Source organism: Podarcis pityusensis (assembly GCF_964106645.2).
Source record: "Podarcis pityusensis genome assembly, chromosome: 4".
Classification (NCBI taxonomy): Eukaryota; Metazoa; Chordata; class Lepidosauria; order Squamata; family Lacertidae; genus Podarcis; species Podarcis pityusensis.
Genome location: NC_138027.1, coordinates 3,323,677 through 3,346,602, shown reverse-complemented (window position 1 = coordinate 3,346,602; position 22,926 = coordinate 3,323,677). Strand labels below are relative to the sequence as shown.

The window sequence follows — 22,926 nt, the reverse complement described above, 5'->3', positions numbered from 1 at the left end:
CTTGGGCCCGGTTCTCCAATCCATTAAGGTCATTTTGAATCCCAATTCTGTCTTTTGTGGCATTAGCTGCTCTTCCCAGTTTGGTTCACCTGAAAATTTCATCAGCATCCCCTGAATTCCCCCACCCAATTTTTTTTTATAAAGAAGTTGAGCAACAACGGGCCCAGGACAGAATCATGTGGCACCTCATCTGTCACTTCATCCCAGGATGATGAAGAACCATTACTGAAATCTTCGGATGAAGGGCAGAACATGACTTTTATAAATAATAAAAAGGATATCAACAAGTTGAAACATGTACAGAGGATGGCAACCAAGAATCTATTGATTTATTGATTGATTTGATTGAATTTGTATACCACCCTATTCCCATAGGTCTCAGAGTGATCACAATAATAATAATAATAATAATAATAAATTTTATTTATATCCCGCCCTCCCCAGCCGAAGCCGGGCTCAGGGCGGCTAACAACAATAAAACAGTACAAAAGTACAGCATAAACAACAGTCTAAAATCATTCGTTATAAAATTAATTAATTCAAGCCACTGGCAACTATTGAGCCAGAGCTCCGCGAAGATTGCCAAGGGAAGGAGTCAGGCTGTGCCCTGGCCAAAGGCCTGGTGGAACAGCTCTGTCTTGCAGGCCCTGCGGAAAGATGTCAAGTCCCGCAGGGCCCTGGTCTCTTGTGACAGAGTGTTCCACCAGATCGGAGCCACAGCCGAAAAAGCCCTGGCTCTAGTTGAGGCCAGCCTAACTTCTCTGTGGCCTGGGACCTTCAAGATGTTTTTATTCGAAGACCGTAAGTTTCTCTGTGGGGCATACCAGGAGAGGCGGTCCCGTAGGTACGAGGGTCCTAGGCCGTATAGGGCTTTAAAGGTTAAAACCAGCACCTTAAACCTGATCCTGTACTCCACCGGGAGCCAGTGCAGCTGGTATAGCACCGGATGAATGTGGTCTCGCAGCGAAGACCCCGTAAGGAGTCTCGCTGCAGCATTCTGCACCCGCTGGAGTTTCTGGGTCAGTCTCAAGGGCAGCCCCACGTAGAGCGAGTTACAATAATCCAGTCTGGAGGTGACCGTCGCATGGATCACAGTGGCTAGGTCAGGGCGAGAGAGGTAAGGAGCCAACTGCTTAGCTTGGCGGAGATGGAAAAATGCCGCCTTTGTTATAGCTGCAATCTGCGCCTCCATAGAAAGGGAGGTGTCGAAGATTACACCCAAACTCTTAACGGACGGTGCTGGCACTAATTGCGCCCCCGCAAGAGATGGGAGTTGCCCCCCCAATCCCATATCGCCCCGTCCCAACATAAAATCACACTATAAAAACACAAAATACACAATAAAACTATAAATAATGGAAGATAGAGCAAACCTTTGTCCTTCCTGCTGCAGAGGCTAGGACATCAACCAATGACTTCAAGCTAAAAGAACGGAGATTTCTGATTAAACATGAGGAAGAACTTTTGACAGCAAAAGCTGTTAGTGGAATGGACTCCCTTGGAAGGTGCTGGAATCTCCATCCTTTGAGATTTTATGAAGTTGGGTGGTCACCTGTCATGGATGCTTTAGCTGCGATGCCTGCTTCACATGGGGTGGACTAGATTACACCAGAGGTCACTTCCAACTCCACAATTCTTCGATCCTATGATCCTATGATTCTGCTCACTATGAGTTTTTTGATGAGAAGTGAGACTGGATCTCTGACAGAAGCTCTTTCCACATTCCACGCACTGATAGGGTTTCTCCCCTGTATGAATTCTTCGATGGGAAGTGAGATTGGAGCTGGTACTGAAGCTCTTTCCACATTCAAAGCACTGATATGGTTTATCCCCTGTATGAATTCTTTGATGGGAAGTGAGATTAGAGCTGGTACTGAAGCTCTTTCCACATTCCACGCACTGATAGGGTTTCTCCCCTGTATGAATTCTTTGATGGGAAGTGAGAGAGGAGCCCTGACTGAAGCTCTTTCCACATTCCATGCACTGAAAGGGTTTCTCCCCTGTATGAATTCTTTGATGGGTAGTGAGATTGGAGCTATTAGTGAAGCTCTTTTCACATTCCACACACTGATAGGGTTTCTCCCCTGTATGAATTCTCTGATGGGAAGTGAGAGAGGAGCTATGTGTGAAGCTCCTTCCACTTTCCACACACCGATAGGGTTTCTCCCCTGTATGAATTCTTCGATGGGAAGTGAGATTGGAGCTGGTACTGAAGCTCTTTCCACATTCCACACACTGATAGGGTTTCTCCCCTGTATGAATTCTTTGATGGGAAGTGAGATGGGTTCTCTGTCCGAAGCTCTTTCCACATTCCAAGCACTGATAGGGTTTCTCCCCTGTATGAATTCTCTGATGGGAAGTGAGAGAGGAGCTACATGTGAAGCTCTTTCCACATTCCACACACTGATATGCTTTCTCCCCTGTATGAATTCTTTGATGATAAGTGAGAGAGGAGCTATCAGTGAAGCTCCTTCCACATTCTGCACACTGATAGGGTTTCTCCCCTGTATGGATTCTTTGATGGGAAGTGAGAAAGGAGCTTCTTCTGAAGCTCTTTCCACATTCCACACACTGATAGGGTTTCTCCCCTGTATGAATTCTTTGATGGGAAGTGAGAGAGGAGCTATCAGTGAAGCTCTTTCCACATTCCGCACACTGATAGGGTTTCTCCCCTGTATGAATTCTTTGATGGGAAGAGAGATTGGCTCTCTGACTGAAGCCTTTTCCACATTCCACACACTGATAGGGTTTCTCCCCTGTATGAATTCTTTGATGCTTAGTGAGATCGGAGCTCTGACCGAAGCTCTTTCCACATTCCACACACTGATAGGGTTTCTCCCCTGTATGAATTCTTTGATGGGAAGTGAGATTGGAGCTATCAGTGAAGCTCTTTCCACATTCCGCACACTGATAGGGTTTCTCCCCTGTATGAATTCTTTGATGAGAAGTGAGAGAGGAGCTATCAGTGAAGCTCCTTCCACATTCTGCACACTGATAGGGTTTCTCCCCTGTATGGATTCTTTGATGGGAAGTGAGAAAGGAGCTTCTTCTGAAGCTCTTTCCACATTCCACACACTGATAGGGTTTCTCCCCTGTATGAATTCTTTGATGGGAAGTGAGAGTGCTTTTGTTACAGAAGCTCTTTCCACACTCTTGACACTCAAATGGTTTGTCTCCACTGTGAATCCTCTGATGTACTAGGAAATCTCTTTTCACAGTAAAGCTCTTTGCACATTCCACGCACTGATAGCGTTTCTCCCCTGTATGAATTCTTTGAGGAAAAGTGAGACTATTTCTGTAACGGAAGCTCTTTCCACATTCCATCCACTGATAGGGTTTCTTTTCAATGATAATTGTTTGTTGGAAAGTGTAATCGGAGGTCTGATTGCAGCTCTCTCCACACTCCAAATTTTTACCTTGCTTCTCTCTGGGGATTTTGTCTTGATCACCCTTTTTCTTGATTTCCAATTCTTCACAATCTGCAATGGAAACAGAAAGGGATTCAGACTCAGGAACCAATGCAGGCCCCAGTTATCGAAAGATGCTAATTGAATTTGTGCTAGAGGAAGAAATACCGCATTTTTCGCCCTATAGGACGTACTTTCCCCCCTCCAAAAATGAAGGGGAAATGTGTGTGCATCCTATGGGACGAATGCAGGCTTTCGCTGAAGCCTGGAGAGCGAGAGGGGTCGGTGCGTACCAACCCCTCTCGCTCTCCAGGTTTCAGGAAGCTATCCGCAAGCCTTCAGAGCCCGCGGGAGGTCTTGCGGGCTCCGAAGGCTTGCGGATAGCAGCCTATTCTGGGGGCTGGGGTTGCAAATATTCCCCCCCTTTATTTCCCCCCCCCCAAAAAAACTAGGTGTGCCCTGTGGGCCAGTGCACCCTATAGGGCGAAAAATACAGTAAATGGAGTAGGGTGTGTGTTCATTACCATTGTTGTTTGCCATTAACCGATATAATTACTATTAGATTTTGATTGATTATTAATGTGGCTTTGTTTGATATAAGTTGTTCATTTTAAAGTTATTGTACTTTTTCTATTGGATCAGAACATTATTATTGTTTCATGTTTTTCTGTGTTGGAGGCTAAACTAAAAATGTGGCAACTGTGTCCCTGAAGGACATTTTGGACTCACAGCTGTCCATGGAGGCACAGGTCAATTTTGTATCCAGGGCACCTGCCTACCAGCTCCATCTGGTACGCCAGCTGAGACCCTACCTGCCCAAGGACTGTCTCACCAGAGTGGTGCATGCTCTAGTTATCTCCCGCTTGGACTACTGCAATGAACTCTACGTGGGGCTACCTTTGAAGGTGACCCGGAAACTACAACTAATCCAGAATGCGGCAGCTAGACTGGTGACTGGGAGGGGCCATTGAGACCACATAACACCAGACCTACATTAGCTCCCAGTATGTTTTCGAGTAGAATTCAAAGTGTTTGTGTTGACCTTTAAGGCCCTAAACCATGAGTAGGCAAACTAAGGCCTGGGTCCAATCGCCTTCTAAATTTGGCCCGCAGATGGTCCAGGAATCAGTGTGTTTTGATATGAGTAGAATGTGTCCTTTCATTTAAAATTCATCTCTGGGTTATTTGTGGGGCATAGGAATTCATCCCGTCCCCCTTCAAAATATAGTCCGGCCCCCATCAAAGTTTGAAGGACAGTGGACTGGCCCCTTGCTGAAAAAGTTTGCTGACCCCTGCCCTAAACGGTCAAGCCCAGTATACCAAAAAAAAATCTCCACCCCCATCATTCAGTCCTGACACTGAGGTCCAGCTCCGAGTGCCTTCTGGCGGTTCTCTGCCTGCAAGAAGTGAGGCTGCAGGGAACCAGACAAAGGGCCTTCTCAGTGGTGGCACCCGCCCTGTGGAACACCCTTCCGTCAGATGTCAAGGAAATAAACATCTATCAGACTTTTAGAAGACATCTGAAGCCAGCCCTGTTTAGGGAATTGTCAAAGTTTGATGTTTTGTCGTGCTTGTAATATTCTGTTGGGAGCCGCCCAGAGTGGGCAAGGTATAAACAAATTATTATTATTATTATTATTTATTATCTGAGATTTGAAAAGCCTGCCTCTTCTCTGGGATGGATTTTGTTTGGCCCAGTCATGGCTTCCCCTCTATCCACAATGTCAGTTGTCTCTTTGGTCAACCCAAGATTGACAGGAGCAAAAACAGAAAACCTGACAGAAGCTACTTATCTTTCCTAACAACTCTGAAGCTGACATTTAAGATGCCTGGGCAGTTCAGATCAGCCCAACTGTGGTAGAAGGAGGCAGAACTGGAGGAAGATTGTTCACAGAAAAGACTATAATTTGCTATTTTTTGTGGGGATGTTAGGTTCCCAGGTGTTGTAGGGGGCGCTGTTGAGCTCTGTGAAAATATATGAGGTTCATCACATAGAGGCAGATAGGATGATCCCACAGGGAGCCTTACCAAGAGAGGCCATGATCCCACGATTCTCCTCCATGACGTCATTATGCAGAGCTCTCTGGTCAGGATCCAGCAACGCCCACTCCTCGTCCGTGAAACGAACAGCGACATCTTCAAAGCACACTGGACCCTGAAAGAAAAAGGGAAATGTCCTCCTCTGAGACAGCAGAAATATGATCTGCTACACAATGCTCTGTTGTTTCCTTCATCTTAATTGCTGTGTTGTTTCAATAGGATTGCTTTGCTGCACATTTTAATTATGGGTGCTTCTTTTATTCTGCATTTTAACTATGGGTATCCGTCTTTGTGCAAATAGGTGTTACTCCGCCTTGTGTTTATCAAGTCATTCTGCCTTCGCAAGCATTCCAGTTTGCCTGATGGAAGGATCCACATTCTCCTCTCCTTGTGAGCTGTTCTGGGAAGGTTCCCTCCCAATGCCCTAGAGCCAAATTCCAGGGGTTCATGGGGGCATGGAGAGGGGGAGGAATGGGGGGCAGTCCCCATTTTGCAGTGGATGGGGCTGGTTAGTTGAACCCAGGCCACTATTTGTTCTCATTTGTCCACTGCTTAGAAACCAATTTTAGCATTTATTTTTTTTAATATTTTTATTGCTTTCCAGGTACAGATATAAAATCAGATATGAAAAGAGAAATAACAGAAAAAAAGAAAAGAAAAAGAAAAAGAGATCCATCTTTCAAAGACATTTTTCCATCACCAACCGGACTTCCCCACGTCTCCCTCACCCTGCATTCTTTACAATAAAGATATCAGCAAATTGTTACCTTGTTTCATGCATTCTTTTGTACTTTTAAAATAATATATTTTAAGTTTAAGGTACTTATTATCAGTTTACTTTTATCCTAAATTAGATATAGTGTTGCTTTAAACTTTAGTCCTTTCATAGTTATAACTTAGTTTCCCATATCACCAAATCTTATTGCTGAAGCTAGATTTTCCAAATCATGCAAATTCTTAAGATTCATATAGCTTATAGTATTTTTGTAAATAGTCCTTAAATTTTTTCCAGTCCTCCTCCATTGTTTCTTCTCCCAGATCTCGGATTCTGCCAGTCATTTCAGCCAGTTCCATATAGTCCATCAATTGCGTCTGCCACTCTTCCAGTGTGGGTAAATCTTGTGTCTTCCAGTATTTTGCGATGAGAATTCTTGCTGCTGTAGTTGCATACATAAAGAAAGTTCTATCCTTCTTTAACACTTTCTGGCCGACAATGCCCAAGAGGAAGGCCTCTGGTTTCTTGGGGAAGGTATACTTAAATACCTTTTTTAACTCATTATAAATCATTTCCCAGAAGGCCTTCACCCTTGGACAGATCCACCAGAGGTGAAAGAATGTCCCTTCAGCCTCCTTACATTTCCAACATTTATTGTCAGACAGGTGATATATCTTTGCAAGCTTGACTGGGGTCATGTACCACCTATATATCATTTTCATAATATTTTCTTTCAAGGCATTACATGCCGTGAATTTCATACCGGTGGTCCATAACCTTTCCCAGTCTTCAAACATAATGTTATGCCCGATATCCTGTGCCCATTTTATCATGGCTGATTTGACCGTCTCATCCTGAGTATTCCATTTAAGCAGCAAGTTATACATTCTTGCAAGAACCTTAGTCTTTGGTTCTAACAGTTCTGTCTCTAATTTCGATTTTTCCACCTGGAATCCTGTTTTTTTTGTCTAATTTGAAAACCTCTTGAATTTGAGCATAGTGAAACCAATCTTGCACCTTATTCTTTAATTTTTCAAAGCTCTGCAACCTCCAATTGTCTCCAATTTTTTCTATTATTTCCCAATATTTTGGCCAAACGGCTTCCATATTGGGGTTTTTTCGGGCCTTAGCCTCTATTGGTGATAACCATCTTGGGGTCTTGCTTTCTTAATAAGTCTTTGTATTTAGTCCAGACAATAAATAATGCTTTTCTGACAATATGGTTTTTGAACATTTTGTGAGTCTTTACCTTGTCGTACCACAGATATGCATGCCATCCTAAAGAATTGTTAAACCCTTCCAGATCTAGAACATCAGTGTTTTCTAATAGAAACCAATCCTTCATCCAGCAGAAGGCTGCAGCTTCATAGTATAACCTTAAGTCTGGCAGGGCAAATCCCCCTCTTTCTTTTGAATCAGTTAATATTTTAAATTTTATCCTGGGCTTTTTGCCCTGCCAAACAAACTTAGAGATATCCTTCTGCCATTTTCCAAAACATTCCACTCTGTCCACAATCTGTAGGGTTTGGAACAAAAACAACATCTTTGGCAATACATTCATTTTTATAGCTGCAATTTGACCCAACAAGGAAAGTTTCAATCTTGACCAAGTTTCTAAATCCTTTTTAACTTCTGACCAACATTTTTCATAGTTATCTTTAAATAAATTCAAGTTTTTGGAAGACAAATTAACCCCTAGGTATTTCACTTTTTTAACCACATTTAATTCTGTTTCCTTCTGAAACCCATCTGTTTCTAAAGGTGTCAAGTTTTTCCCCAAAACTTTAGTTTTTTGCTTATTCAACTTAAATCCCGCCACCCGACCAAACTCATAAATCAGTTCTAAAACTCTTTTTGTACTAGATTCTGGCTCCTGTAGTGTTAAAACCAAATCATCTGCAAAAGCTTTCAGTTTATATTGTTTCACTCCGACCTGTATTCCTTGCACCAACCGGTCCTCCCTAATCATATTCAAAAGCACCTCCAGGACTGAGATAAATAAAAGAGGGGAAAGGGGGCACCCCTGTCGTGTTCCTTTTTCAATTTTAAACTCTTCTGTCACCACATTGTTCACTATCAATTTAGCTTTTTGCTCTGAATAGATTGCTTCTATTCCATTTTCAAACCCCCGTCCCACTCCCATCCCTTCCAAATTTTTCTTCATAAACTTCCAAGAAATGTTGTCAAAGGCCTTCTCCGCATCAATGAAAATTAACACTGCTTTAGTATTAATGTTAGTTTGCAAAAGTTCCAAAATGTCAATAATGTTCCTAGTGTTATCAAACAAATATCTACCTGGGAGAAAGCCTGCCTGGTCCTTATGAATTACTTCAATTAACACTTTTTTAAATCTACTTGCCAAAATGTCTGCAAAAATTTTGTAATCCACATTAAGGAGTGAGATGGGACGGTAGTTCTTAAGTTGAGTCTTTTCAGTTTCCAGTTTAGGTATCAATGTGATGAAAGCTTCTTTCCACGTTTCCGGTGCCTTCTTCCCCTCCATAATCTGGTTACAAACCTCCATTAGTGTTTGTATCAAATAGTCTTTTAATAACTTGTAGTACTTGGAGGTAAGTCCATCTGGGCCTGGAGATTTGCCTAGTTGCATGTTCTGAATGGCTCCCTCGATTTCCTGTTGTGTTATTCTGTGATTCAAGATTGTTCTCTTCTCCTGAGATAGTTTTGGTAATCCATTAACTTTTAAAAATTGATCTATCTCAGTCTCTTCCTGAGGCCCTTGCGTGAAAAGTTTTTTGAAGTATCTCTGGAAACACTTTCTAATTTCTTCTGGTTTCTGAATATTTCTCCCTTCAACCTCCAGATTGGTAACAAAGTTCAATTTTTGTCTCTTTTTCAACTGCCATGCTAGCAGTTTTCCACATTTGTTCGCCGATTCAAATGATCTTTGTTTCATTTGTTTAATTTTCCATTCAACTTCTTGGTTTATCAATTTCGCATATTGTGCTTGATGGAATTTAATTTCTCTTAAAACTTCTTTTGATTTTGGTCTTAATCTCAGTTTTTTCTCTCCGTCTCTTATCTTCTCTAATATCTTATCCTTTTTTCCATTCCAGAGTTTTTTCTTAATCGTGTTCTGTTGTATCAGAAACCCTCTCATAACTGCTTTACTTGCGTCCCAGATTGTTCTCTTTTCCACTGAAGTGTTCAAGTTAATTTCAAAATAGTCTTTTAAAGTTTTTTGGGCCTTCTTCACAATCTTCTGATCTCTTAGTAGGGTGTCATTCATTTTCCATCTGAAGGAACCAGTTGGAGTAAGTCTCAGTTCTACTTTCAAGGCGTTATGGTCGGAGCAAGTTTTTGGGCAGATTTCCACTTTTCTAGTCTTAGGTGCCAGCCCTCTAGTTGTCCATATTTGGTCGATCCTTGTCCATGATAGGTGGGCCTCAGAGAAGAATGTTCCTTCTTTACCTAGGGGGTTCTTTGTCCTCCAGATGTCAATCAAGTCCATACTGTCAGTTAGTTCAAAGAAAGTTTTAGGTAGTCTGCCGTCTTTAGTTAAATTTTGATTTTGTGACTTATCCATGTGAGTAGAGACCACCCCATTCACATCTCCCATCATAATGATGTTGGTATAGTCCAGATAGTCCAGCATTGTCTCATGCAGCTTCTTGTAAAATTCCGATTTCCCCTCATTTGGTGCATAAATTCCTAATATCAGAAATTTTTCTCCTTGTGTTTGTATTTCAATTGCCAAAATTCTTCCTTGCTCATCTTTAAATAGAAATTTCGGTGACAGGTTCTCCATTGCATAAATCACCACGCCTCTTTTCTTAACTCTGTCTGATGAAATAAATTCTTGGCCTAGTCTTTTGTTAATTAACACTTTCCTGTGGAGCCTAGTCACATGCGTTTCCTGCAAGCAAATAATGTCCAATTGTTCTTTTTTCAATATATGAAAGATTCTTCTTCTTTTTTCCGGGGAATTCCCGCCATTAATGTTCCAGCTGAGGAGCTGCAGAGACATCCTGGATCAATCTGTTAGTGCTATAGTGGTGTGTCTTCTTTTTCGTCTGAACCCAGAGGTGCTGGTGTTGGTACCAGTGCAGGCAGAGGTGGTGGCCAAGATGCTGCTGCTCCCTTCTGAAGGTCCTCTCCGTGATCGTTGAGAAACTTTTGTTGGTCTTCTGCTGTTCTAATTTTAACTTTCTTTCCTTTGAAGTTAAAAGATAATCCTTGAGGGAACTCCCACCTATAGGGAATTGAGTTGTTTCTCAATAGTCTTGCTAGTTCTGTATATGTAGCTCTGAGATCCAAAAGTTGTTTCGGTATGTCTCTGTAAATTTCTGCTCTTTTGCCTTGAATTACCAATGATTTTCCAAAGTGTAGGCCTAATATTTTGTCTCTTTCTTGCCTAGATCTCAAAATGATCAGGCAATCTCTTGATCTGTCTTTCCTCACCACTCTTCCCAGTCTAAAAGCAGTGACAATTTTAAAGTCCTTATCTTCTTCTATACCCCAGAACTTTGATAGTTCTGATGTCAAATAACCAATCAGATCTTCTTGTTCAAGTTCTGGGATAGCTCTTAATCTAAGGTTGTTTTCCCGATTCTTCAATTCCACCATAGACAGATAGGCCTGCTGTTCATTGATTTGCTTGCACAGTGGCCTTACCTCCCCTTTTATTGCCTCGGCCTTCTGATTTGCTTGTTCTGCTTTTTGGTTAGCTTCCTCAGCCAGCTTACGGTTTTCTGCAGTTGTTGCTTGAAGGTTCCCAATTGCTTGTGTATGTTGAGAGACTTGCTCAGTCAATTTATTGATAGTGGCTGTAACTTGATCAAATTTTGTCGACTGTTCATCAGCTTTTTTGTTTAAAACTGCCAGTTGTTCCAGAATTTGTTTTGAGACTGGGTCAAGCCCTCCTGAAGCCATATCCTCTGGGACTGGCTGCTCAACTTCTCCTTCTTGCAGGCCTAAAACAGTTGGGACAGATGATCTACGTGGCTGAACAGTCAAAGTTGTTTGTAACAGTTGCTGTACAGATTGTTTTGCTTTTGTTTTGGCCGCCCTTGTTTTTCCTGTGCCACTCATTCCACGGCTGTCTATGTGTCAAGGTCAAACTGTAAATCCCATGGGAAAGACAGTCCAAAGTGTAAACAACCAGGCAAAAGATAGTCAAAATAATATGCAGTTCCCAGAGACTAAATAATCCCAAATCCTCTAGGGGGAGTCCCCTGTAGTTCAGAAAGAGAGAGAAACTTTTTCCGCCATTAAAATCCCAGCAGTCCAAAGAAAAAAAAATTGCAAAGGCACCTTCAATATCCCTTTAAACTTGCAGAGCTTTCCCCAAGTTAAAACAAAGTTTCAATGATGCTGCAAGTAACAGTTTCCTTATTTGTATCCAACAGTAACGCTCAAAAGTAGCACATTCAGCATTAAATACAGTTTCCGCAATTTGACAGTTCTTTTGTATCCTGACAGCCCGCAGATTTGGTTTCTCAAACTTTTATAATCCACCAAGAAAAGGAGGAATTCCAGTCCAAGTCCAATCAATTAGCACAAAACTAGTCCTTTTAGCTTCTGAATAGCAAGTTCGAACTTTGCACAATAAAACCAACTTCTTTTATAATCCCCTTTCAGCGCTTCCCGCTTGTCGGGGTCTTTACTTTGATCTTTAAGCAGAATTGGAAGACGGACTTCCTGTTTACGTCTCCCGTTTTCAGCCGAATTTAATAGTTTTAGTCCCCAAAATCTTGTAATTCTTACTCACGAGTATGAAGTTTAGAGTCTGATGTTCCAGGAAGAAAGGTCAGCGCTCATCAGCAGCAGCCGCGCGGCTTCGCTTCCGCGGAAAGAGCGATGAACTCACAGCACCGCTCTCCCTTCCACGTTCCGGAGCCCCTTACGGGGTTCCTTCTTCGTTTTCAGGGTCGCTCCTGGTGCCCGCCGAGTCCCACGACCACAGGCTCACTCTGCCTGTGGGTTTTCTTAACGGGTCTCCGCTCTGCCGCAGCGGACGACCCTTTTCCGCGGAGCCCCTCTTCACAGCGCGAAGAGGACCGCCATTGCCGTTTCGCGCCGCCTCCGGAAGTCTCCGGAACTCTGAAACCAATTTTAGCATTCAGTGATCAATCTAGAAATAAAATAAGCCTATTTTGGATGGCCATCTGTCTTGGATGATCTAGGAGAGATTCCTGCAGTGCAGGGGGTCTCCTGGGTCTGAGAGACAAGCAGGGAGGGTGGCTTCTGGCAGAAGGAGAGGGAGCCACCGGTGGCTCCTCCTTCTCCTTACTCACCTCTGCCTCTCAATCTTCCTCTCCCACTTGCCTCCTTCCTCTTCTGCCTCTGATTCTGCACTGCATTCTGCCACAGAGTCTCCCAGCTCACTAAGCCCTGTTACCCCTTCAGCTTCTGACACCTCCTCTTCCCAGGCTTCTGTAGTGATCAGATGGGATTACCATGAGGAATTATAAAATATACATCAAGCCGTTGTGTCCACGATGAAAGCATTGTGTTGACTGGGCTTGATACATTGACAATAATTTCTGACCAAATCCCACAACCCTCTGCATCTCTGGCCATTTCCTCTACTGCCCATTTCTCTCTGCTTCACAAGTCAACGTACACAGCCCAGTTGCTTAGCCAGGCAGGCATCCTGGGTCATTAAAGATAGTGGCCAAGCTTCTTTGGTGTAGCTTTCTGATATGTTGATCTTAGGGCCTGGAAATAGCTTCACAGGAAGGTGATAAAGATGCCTATCTCCTTGCCATCCTTCCATCCTCTCCTGTTTACTCCTGTTTATGATCTCCAGAGTTTCTCTAGTCCCCTTTTATTTACTCTCAGATTATGTATGCATGCTCAGAGTAGTCTTTGTAGTTAAAAGAATTTCTTTTGATCCAACTTTGTCCCCATGTGGGGTTTGTTGATCCAACTTTGTCCCCATGTGGGGTTTGTTGAAATGCTCAGAAGAAATCTTATTGGTTCTTACAAACACTCTGTAAAAAGTTCTTTTGTGAATAAAACGACCTGGGCCAGGGGGTGGAGCTTATCAGAGCTTGCAGGGCAGCAGTTGAAGAAGGAGCAAAAAGGTTTTTCTTGTGTGTGTGTGTTTCTTTGTGGCTGAGTAGCTGTTCTCCCTGTGCAAAGGTCAAAGGGGCAGGGTTTCTGTTGAGGCAGGTGATTAGCTGTGGGAGGAGCTTATCAGAGCTTGCAGGGCAGTGGCGCGCGCCTAGTGGCACGCACAGTTAGATCCATCTTTTAGATTTAGGGGAGCTAGTCTCAAACGTTTGTTGGGGGAGACCTAGGTTTTTATTGTGGGGGGAGTTATTTGTCCTGTCTTCACAATTTTTATGATGGAGGACCGCTGTAGCCACCCCCAACGACACGTTCTCAAGATGGAGGGGGAGGGAACAGCTGCAGTCGCCTGCGGTTCCTGCACAATGTTTGCCATTTTGCCAAAGGTTTCAGGCAGCTTTACCTGCAGCAATTGCATGTTGATTGCCCTCTTAAAAGACAAAGTCCAGCAACTGGAGGAACGTGTAGCTACGCTCCAAAGAATTAGAGAGCTGGAGCTCTTCTTGGAAGCAACAGAGCACACCGTCTCCACCAAGGAGGAGACAGGGGACTCCCCTGAGAAGGAGGCTAGTTCACCAACACAGGAGCCAGATATATGGAGAAACGTGACTCAAAGAAGTAGGAGGCCCAGGGTTCGCTCTGATTGTTTAGAAATACACAATCGCTTTGAGGTCCTCTCCCCTAGCATGGAAGACGAAGAGCAGACTCCATTTGAGGATCTCTCCCTCATTACAGTCGATCAGGTATATGAAGACGAGCAGCAAAGTCAGTCCTCAGGGAATGTGCAGGCGACCTTGGAACGGACAGCTCACGGAAGAACCCTGACCAAACCTAAGAGGAGGCGTGTAGTGGTGATAGGGGATTCCCTACTGAGGGGAACAGAAGCAGTGATCTGTGGGCCTGACAAGATGTCTCGGGAAGTGTGCTGTCTCCCTGGGGCTAAGATCCAAGATGTAACTGAACGACTGCAAGGAATCATAAAACCCACTGACAAATATCCCTTCCTCTTGGTTCATGTGGGAACCAATGACACTGCAAGCAATAGCCTCCAGAAGATCAAAAGAGACTACGAGGCTCTGGGCAGGAAATTGAAGCAATTAAATGCACAAATTGTCATCTCATCTGTCCTCCCAGTTGGACAGTAGTAATGGGGGACTTCAATTACCCGGATATTTGTTGGATGTCAAACTCAGCCAAGAGCATAAGGTCAAAGAGATTCCTCACTGGCCTTGCAGACAACTTCATTGTCCAGAAAGTGGGAGAAGCAACAAGAGGAACAGCCATTTTAGATCTGGTCCTAACCAATGTTGATGACCTGGTTAGTGGGGTAGAAGTGGAAGGATCATTAGGCACAAGTGATCATGCTCTTCTGAAGTTTACTATACAGCGGAAAGGAGCAGCCAAGCATACCAGGACTCAATTTCTTGACTTTAAGAAAGCCGACTTCATAAAACTTAGGGAAGTGCTGGGTGAGATCCCATGGACAGTAATACTAAAAGGAAAGGGAGTTCATGATGGCTGGGAGTTTGTTAAGAGGGAGATAGTAAAAGCACAACGTCAGGCAATACCAATGAGAAGGAAACATGGAAGGTGCCTAAAGAAGCCAGGGTGGCTATCTAAAGAACTTTTAACTGAGTTAAGATTAAAAAAGGATGTGTACAAAAAATGGAAAAGGGGGGAAACCACCAAAGAGGAATTTAAACAAATAGCCAGCACGTGTAGACACAAAGTCAGAAAAGCTAAAGCACAGAATGAACTCAGGCTTGCTAGAGAGGTTAAAAGCAACAAAAAAGGTTTTTATGGGTATGTTTGTAGCAAAAGGAAGAACAAAGAAACAGTGGGGTCACTCAGAGGAGAAGATGGTGAAATGCAAACAGGGGACACAGAAAGGGCTGAACTCCTCAATGCCTTCTTTGCCTCAGTCTTCTCCGATAAAGAAAACAATGCCCGACCTGAAGAATTTGGAGCAAATGATTCAGCAAAGGAAACACAGCCCAGAATAACTAAGGAGATAGTACAAGAATACTTGGCTAGTTTAGATGTATTCAAGTCTCCAGGGCCAGATGAACTGCATCCAAGAGTATTAAAAGAACTGGCAGATGTGATCTCAGAACCACTGGTAGTCATCTTTGAGAATTCCTGGAGAACAGGCGAAGTCCCGGCAGACTGGAGGAGGGCAAATGTTGTCCCTATTTTCAAAAAGGGGAAAAGAGAGGACCCAGATAACTACCGCCCAGTCAGTCTGACATCAATACCAGGGAAGATTCTGGAGCAGATCATTAAGCAAACAGTCTGTGAGCACCTAGAAAGGAATGCTGTGATCACCAATAGTCAGCATGGATTTCTGAAAAATAAGTCATGTCAGACTAACCTGATCTCGTTTTTTGACAGAATTACAAGCCTGGTAGATGAAGGGAATGCAGTTGATGTAGCCTACCTTGATTTCAGCAAGGCATTTGACAAGGTGCCCCATGATATTCTTGTAAAGAAGCTGGTAAAATGCGGTCTTGACTATGCTACCACTCAGTGGATTTGTAACTGGCTGACTGACCGAACCCAAAGGGTGCTCATCAATGGTTCCTCTTCATCCTGGAGAAGAGTGACTAGTGGGGTGCCACAGGGTTCTGTCTTGGGCCCGGTCTTATTCAACATCTTTATCAATGACTTGGATGATGGACTCAAGTCCCTATCAAATTTGCAGATGACACCAAATTGGGAGGGGTGGCTAACACCCCAGAGGACAGGATCACACTTCAAAACAACCTTGACAGATTAGAGAACTGGGCCAAAACAAACAAGATGAATTTTAACAGGGAGAAATGTGAAGTATTGCACTTGGGTAAAAAAAATGAGAGGCACAAATACAAGATGGGTGACACCTGGCTTGAGAGCAGTACATGTGAAAAGGATCTAGGAGTCCTGGTTGACCACAAACTTGACATGAGCCAACAGTGTGACGCGGCAGCTAAAAAAGCCAATGCAATTCTGGGCTGCATCAGTAGGAGTATAGCATCTAGATCAAGGGAAGTAATAGTGCCACTGTATTCTGCTCTGGTCAGACCTCACCTGGAGTACTGTGTCCAGTTCTGGGCACCACAGTTCAAGAAGGACACTGACAAACTGGAACGTGTCCAGAGGAGGGCAACCAAAATGGTCAAAGGCCTGGAAATGATGCCTTATGAGGAACGGCTAAGGGAGCTGGGCATGTTTAGCCTGGAGAAGAGGAGGTTAAGGGGTGATATGATAGCCATGTTCAAATATATAAAAGGATGTCACATAGAGGAGGGAGAAAGGTTGTTTTCTGCTGCTCCAGAGAAGCGGACACGGAGCAATGGATCCAAACTACAAGAAAGAAGATTCCACCCAAACATTAGGAAGAACTTCCTGACAGTAAGAGCTGTTTGACAGTGGAATTTGCTGCCAAGGAGTGTGGTGGAGTCTCCTTCTTTGGAGGTCTTTAAGCAGAGGCTTGACATCCATATGTCCGGAGTGCTCTGATGGTGTTTCCTGCTTGGCAGGGGGTTGGACTCGATGGCCCTTGTGGTCTCTTCCAACTCTATGATTCTATGATTCTATGATTTAACTTTGTCCCCACGTGGGTTTGTTGAAATGCTCAGAAGAAATCTGATTGGTTCTTTCGAACACTCTGTAAAAAGCTTTTTTGTGAATAAAACTACATATGGGGCTGCATATGGACAAGCACAGAGAGACACGATTATATGCACCCTTCCCAGAGTCTTGCTGGTTCAAGTCTCTGTGTGTATTCTTATTAATCAGAGTTCAATCCTTCCTTTACTTTGTGAACGCAACAGCTTCTCCCTCTTCTCCCTCTGACCGCTCATCCGTCCTCCACCTCCACTCCTTGGGCTCTGAGCCATCTTCCCTTCCTGGTTCCCCGGCTGCTTCCTCCCACCATTCCTCTGTGCCCAACCAGTACATGACATTGCTCCATCCCTCGGCCTCTGTCCCCACAAGGCAGCTTCCCCTGACCTGATCTGGTTCCACAGCTGCTGCTTCCCTTCTGCCCCCATGAAAAGGCAGATCAGGAGGTCTTGCCGGCATCATTCCGTCACCTGCAAGAGAAAAAACGTAAGCAAGATGCCAGGAGTGCCTGCTTCTCTCACAGGTGAAACAGGGCATCTCTAACTACAGATGGGCCTTTGAGAAGGACTTACCTACTGAGAGTATTTGGACGTTTGTGCCCATTTCATATGTTTGTTGTGAAAAAATACATCTCCCCTCCTCTGGACCCTTGTTCCCAACTGTCTCCCCCCAAAACAAGATGAAAGGAATCCTCAGATGAGTTGGAAAACCAACAGAATGGGACCAAACGGGGAAAAACCACCTTCCTCCTTACCCAGTGGCCTCTCTCTGGTGTCCAACGGAGGCCTCTCTGCCTCACAGGAATCCAGGTCCATTTCTGCAAAGAGATCCTTTCCCTGAGAAAGAAACAAGGATTCAAAACAGAGAATGGGAAGAAATATTAGAAAGAGAATGACAAAGACTTGAAGGGTACGAGATCTCATTCCATGGATGCTTTCCCAGAAAAAGGATGGGCCATCAGCAGACCATTATGGGATGTTCTCTGTCCTGTTTGGAGCCCCTTGGGAGTATCCAGAGGAAAGTCTCTCTCACCTGCTTTCTCTCCTCTGCCTGACTCAGGAGGAAACCTTCGGCCAGGGCCACCGCCTGGGAACTGGTCTCTGCTCCACACTCCCTCACCCAGCTCTCCATCTCCAGTGGAAGGACAGCCAGGAACTGCTCCAAGATCACCAGGTCCAGCATCTCAGCTTTTGTGTGCCTTTCTGGCTTCAGCCACTGACGGTCAAGGTGGTAGAGTCGGCTGCAAACCTCTCGGGGTCCTTTGGCCTCCTGGCAGCAGAACTGCCTCACCTGCTGGCTCTGCACCTCTGAGTGGAGGGTGTCCTTCTCACCCAGGATCTTCTGCACAGAGTTTTCCCAGAATTCCCCAGTGCTCCCAGTTTGGATGGCATCACCTCCTCCTGCTCCAGGGCCAGCTGAGTCTTGCACATCCATCTGTGCTGTCAGGAAGCCTCTGAGAGATCGGAAGGAAGCCTTTGGTCTTCTGCCAAGTTCTGTCTGTCTTAAGGAGAGGCGCTAGCAAATCCTACAAAGCAAATACATTGTTCAGTTACAAAAGTTGTCTAATATCAGGAGAAGAAAAAGGTTCCCTGAGCAAGCATGGATGAGTCTTGGAGGGAACCAGGGTTGGACTGCACCACAGCCCATACCATGAGCTATCTGAAGAAGAAGAAGAAGAAGAAGAAGAAGAAGAAGAAGAAGGCAGACCCTAGCTGTCCTAGAAGGAAGATTGCAATGCAAAATGTGGAGGCAACTGAAGGGATTTCTGGGAGATGAATCAGCCTGGTTTCTCCTGCCGTCCAGTCAATGCATGAAGTCAAAACTGACTGACAAGGGAGTCATTTGTATCTTGTGGAAAATGAATACTTGGCTCTAGTGGGGGTCCTCACCCGGGGGTCCTCAGGAGTTGCTCTCCCACCCCCCGCTTCTGTCTCCATTTCTAGCACTTGGACTCTCCGCCGCTCTCCAGGCAGACTCCTGGGCTTGGGTCCCCTTTTCTTTGCTTTAAGGGCCAGGAATGTATCTGGCCAACCCCCTGATGGCCAAGTGGGGAGGGCCAAAGACATCTCCCTTGAAATTTAGGCTGGCAATTTATTATGATTATTCTATTAGATAGCTTAACACACAGAGAGCCATTGATGCCCAGGTCCCTGGAGGCTCAGGGAGTAGCAGCGCCCATTTCCAGATGGTTTTCCAGCAACAATCCCTGTGGGACAGAGAGAGGATGTGGTCCTGGGATGCCCTGCTCTGGGTGCGAGGGGATTGCTGCAGTGGCCTCCGTGGGGAGCTGCCCTGGGGGACACTGGGAAACTGGTCCCCAATGCAGCAGCCAGACTCTGGGCTGGGATCCCTCTCTTTATTCCTGGCCTTTCTCTCCCACCTTTCCTTCCTCCCCATGGGTTGTTTTTTTTTGGGGGGGGGGCTAGTCCACCTCCTTGTCCAGCTTTGGAAAACCATTTGCACATGTTTCCTCTGTTGTGCAATGACGCTGAGCGATGTCACACAGAGTTAAATTCCCAGGGACTCCTTTGTATAAAGAAGGGAGATCTTTTCTGAAGGGGGGGGGGGCAAATGAGTTTGGGATCCTCTGATCTGCAGGAAGGAGAGCGTGGCAGACCTGGCCCCTCCCTGGCAGGACCCTCTCCTCCCTGACTTGGGGTCCCCCCCCCACATGAGCAGATCAGCCCCCCCCAGGCCCCCTCCCCTGCTGCAGCCCTGGGACCCCCACCAGATCCCAGAGAGAGAGGAGACTCACCAGATCCCAGGAGGGGAGAGCGAGGCAGCCCTTCCAGCAGAGACACCGAAGCAGGAAAGGACTGGGAAGTGGGGGGGGGGGGGCGCGCCTTGGCTCTGGAGGACCTTGCTTCCTGGCCTCTCTAGGAAGGCAGCTCAGTTCCCTTTAACCCTTGCCAAGCCGAGTGCGCCCATCTTTCCCCTCCGCGTTTTTCTCTTTCCCACTTCCAGAGATGCTTTTTGGGGGACGCCCCCCCTACTTTCCTTTCCTTCTAGCGCAGTGATGGCGAACCTTTTACAAACCGAGTCCCCAAACTGCAACCCCAAACCCATTGATTTTATCGCTTAGTGCCAACACGGCAATTTAACCTGCATGTCTCATTTTTCCTGTGTTTTCACGTTTCTTCTTTATGACTGCTGTTGTAATAAATAACACTGGGCAACAATTGTTTACTTTTTGAATGTTGTCTAGATTTCTACAACTGCTTTAGGGTATTTTTGCACTGCTGAATCAGGAAATGGCATCTGTTTCTCTCCATCAGGTCAGGTTTTTGTGCTATGTTGATTTGAATTGATTACATTTTTGTGGCATCAGCTGATTTTTGTCAACACATATTGAAATATACTCAGAGTCGCAAAGTGATTTCATGCTCTTTATTCAGCTCATAGTGGTGAGGAGGGAATGAATGTCCTCTCAAAGTATCTGCTTTATATACATTATTTACACAATGAGCTGCATGTGATTGGCTAATTCCGGACTTCTCCTGTAGGCCAATCAGGTTGTGGATTCACTTCTATCTGGAGCATGATTGGGTGGTTCCTGCCGACCAATCATACTGCTGCATTGTTCTAGGACCAACCAGACTGCTGCATTTTGGATCCTATTGTTCTAGGACCAATCAGACTGCTGCAGTTTGGATCCTGTTCAACTCAGTACATAACACATATCATCCTAAATATGTTTTTAAGAGAAAAAAATGTTTTCCCAACAACATATATTGATTACCTGATAGAAACATCGATTACTGTAAACTGAATGGTGGGCATTGATAAAGGTAAGTACACGTAAAACTGCATGTTGCTTCACCATTTCTCAAACTTCAGGGCTTGAACTTCCATTTCTTGGAATTCCTGGAATGCTCAGCGTCAGGTCTCTCTTCAGAGTCCAACAGTAGTCAGCCATCATGACTGTGTCCCAGCGACCCTGATACCTGGTCTCCATCTCTTTCATGTCCTGATGGAATCTCTCCCCCTGCTCGTCACTCATTGAACCCAGGTTCTCAGGAAACCGGTCCACATGTGAAAATAGGTAGTGCATCTTGATGCTCATGTTGCAGCCCAGGTTTCTGAAAGCAGTCAGCATGTTGTTGACAAGTTCTGCGTAGTTTCTGGCCTTATTGTTGCCAAGAAAGTTCTTCACTACCAGAACAAATGCCTTCCATGGTTCCAGTTCCACTTCGTTCATTGAGTTTCCGAACTCTGGGTCTCTGATGAGCTGATGGATCTGAGGACCGTCAAAGATGCCAGCTTTCAACTTATCCATGGTCAATCCTGGAAAAGCCTGGCACAAGTAAGTGAAGCAGTCACCATCCTTGTCCAGAGCCTTGGTGAACTGCTTGATTAAGCCGAGCTTGATGTGCAGTGGTGGGAAGAGTATTATGTCTCTGTCCACCAGAGGGTCGTTGATGACGTTCCTTTCTTTGCAAGGCACCAATTCCTCCCGCACAGGCCAGTCCTTCTTCATGTAATGCTGAGCACGGTCCCTACTATCCCACATGCACAGAAAACATGGGTACTGGTGAAGCCAGACTGTTGTCCCAACAAAAAGTTCACCATCTTCAGGTCAACAAAAATAAACCACTTATGCTGATCATAACCAATTTTCTCCAGCACATACCGTATTTTTCGTTCTATAGGACGCACATTTTCCCCTCCAAAAATTAAGGGGAAATGTGAGTGCGTCCTATAGAGCAAATGCAGGCTGCGCCGCTAAGCCCAAAGCAGAACAGGAAGACTGAGCACTGAGGAACGCTCCGTCTCGCTGCTCTAGCTTGGGGACGGCTGCGCGCAAACCTTTCCAGGGCAGCGGGGTGCCTTCACCCCTCTGTCCTGCAGAAGCTAGCAAGGCTGTTCCCAAGCCAGAACAGCGAGACGGAGGGCTCCGTCTCGCTGCTCTAGCTCGGGGACGGCTGCGCGCAAACCTCTGCAGGGCAGCGGGGCGCTGCGCTCCAAAGGCTTCAGGGATTTTTGAGGCTGGCGGTGGGGGAAAGCAGCGCTTCCCCCCACCGCCAGCCCCACAAGCCCTGGTGAATGTACCTTGAACACACCTTGTTTTAGAGGGGGAGAACAAGAAAAAAATTTTTTCCCTGTTCTCCCCCTCCTATGGTCCGGTGCGTCTTATGGTCCGGTGCGTCCAATGAAGCGAAAAATACAGTACTTCACTGCTTCATAGTTCTCCTTCAGTGTAGTCGAGTGAGCCAGGGTATAGAGGCAAACTGGTTGCCGTTGTGTAGTCGAGTGAGCCAGGGGTATAGAGGCAAACTGGTTGCCGTTGTGTAGCAGAACACATTTCAGTGATCGCTTGCTGCTGTCAATGAACAGTCTCCAATCTTTGGGTCCGTACTGTGGCACTCCAAGCTTGAGCAGAAGCTGCGCAATGTCTGCACAGTACACCAAGTCCTTCTCTTCCAAGAAAAAACGGAGGTACTCTTGATGCCTGTTGAGGAAGAAGCTGATGCGAGCACTGTCAGAAAGGAGGTTTTTTCCCTTCAATCTGGATGCCAACAGTTCGGCAGAGTCCTTTGACAAGCTGAGGTCGCGAACTAGATCATTCAACTCCTTTTGGGAAAATGGATGTGGAGCATCATCTTCAAGAACCACTTCTTCTTCTTCATGTCCTTCAACACCGGAGGCATCTTCGTCACTAATGTCAGGAAGTTCTCTGAAGATAGGCACTGGAATTTCATCACAATGAGCTACAGCACGACGTGCTGATTGTGTTACGATATAGAAGCAATGCAGCTGCGAGCTGCTAGCTTGAAAACATCACATGATGTTGGGACTGTCCGTGGGAAACAGAGGGACAGTCAATTCACAGTGCGAAGCACCGGAATTAGCTCAGAGTGTAATATGAGCTGTACAGGAAGTACAGGAAGTTTTTGTCTCTCGACTGCTGGAGTTTGAAGAGAGCAGTCATGTTTTTTATAACGCTGCAGAGACAGAAAGAAAGGCATGTAAATACGTTTCTGTCTTTCTCTTTCCCCTGCCGGGGGGGGCAACAAAAAAGGGGTGTGTTCTTCTCACACTGAGAAGGATCGCCTATCGCGACCTCTGCCTGGATCTTGCTGAGGAATGCAGACAGGGAGGTCAACAGGAGATCAAGCCGGGTGCCTGGAG

The 22,926-nt window shown here is 45.3% G+C and overlaps 1 protein-coding gene across 2 annotated transcripts; it reads right to left on the bottom strand.

Annotated features, from left to right (window-relative positions):
• Positions 1-1,309: 1,309 nt before the first annotated feature.
• On the bottom strand, positions 1,310-19,599 carry LOC308475086 (uncharacterized protein). Of its 2 annotated transcripts, XM_081001918.1 has the most exons (6): positions 19,526-19,599; positions 17,830-18,322; positions 17,552-17,633; positions 17,185-17,267; positions 5,436-5,562; positions 1,310-3,479 (listed from the first exon to the last, which is right to left on the bottom strand). In XM_081001918.1, the coding sequence occupies exons 2-6, from the start codon at positions 18,229-18,231 to the stop codon at positions 1,585-1,587; spliced, it is 2,589 nt and encodes an 862-aa protein (XP_080858044.1). In that variant the 5' UTR covers positions 18,232-18,322; positions 19,526-19,599; the 3' UTR covers positions 1,310-1,584. The 2 variants fall into 2 exon arrangements, with proteins under 2 accessions (XP_080858044.1, XP_080858045.1); XM_081001919.1 differs by lacking the exons at positions 17,552-17,633; positions 17,830-18,322; positions 19,526-19,599 and adding an exon at positions 17,370-17,531.
• Between the last annotated feature and the right edge of the window lie 3,327 nt (positions 19,600-22,926).

Bases quoted from the DNA above. Each gene is read 5' to 3' on its own strand.
- LOC308475086 (XM_081001918.1), bottom strand. From the start codon at position 18,231: ATGGATGTGCAAGACTCAGCTGGCCCTGGAGCAGGAGGAGGTGATGCC. The intron at 17,268-17,551 runs GTAAGGAGGAAG...TTTCTCTTGCAG, and splicing joins CACCAGAGAGAGGCCACTGG to GTGACGGAATGATGCCGGCA. The intron at 5,563-17,184 runs GTCAGGGGAAGC...TTTTTCTTTCAG, and splicing joins CAGCTGTGGAACCAGATCAG to GGTCCAGTGTGCTTTGAAGA.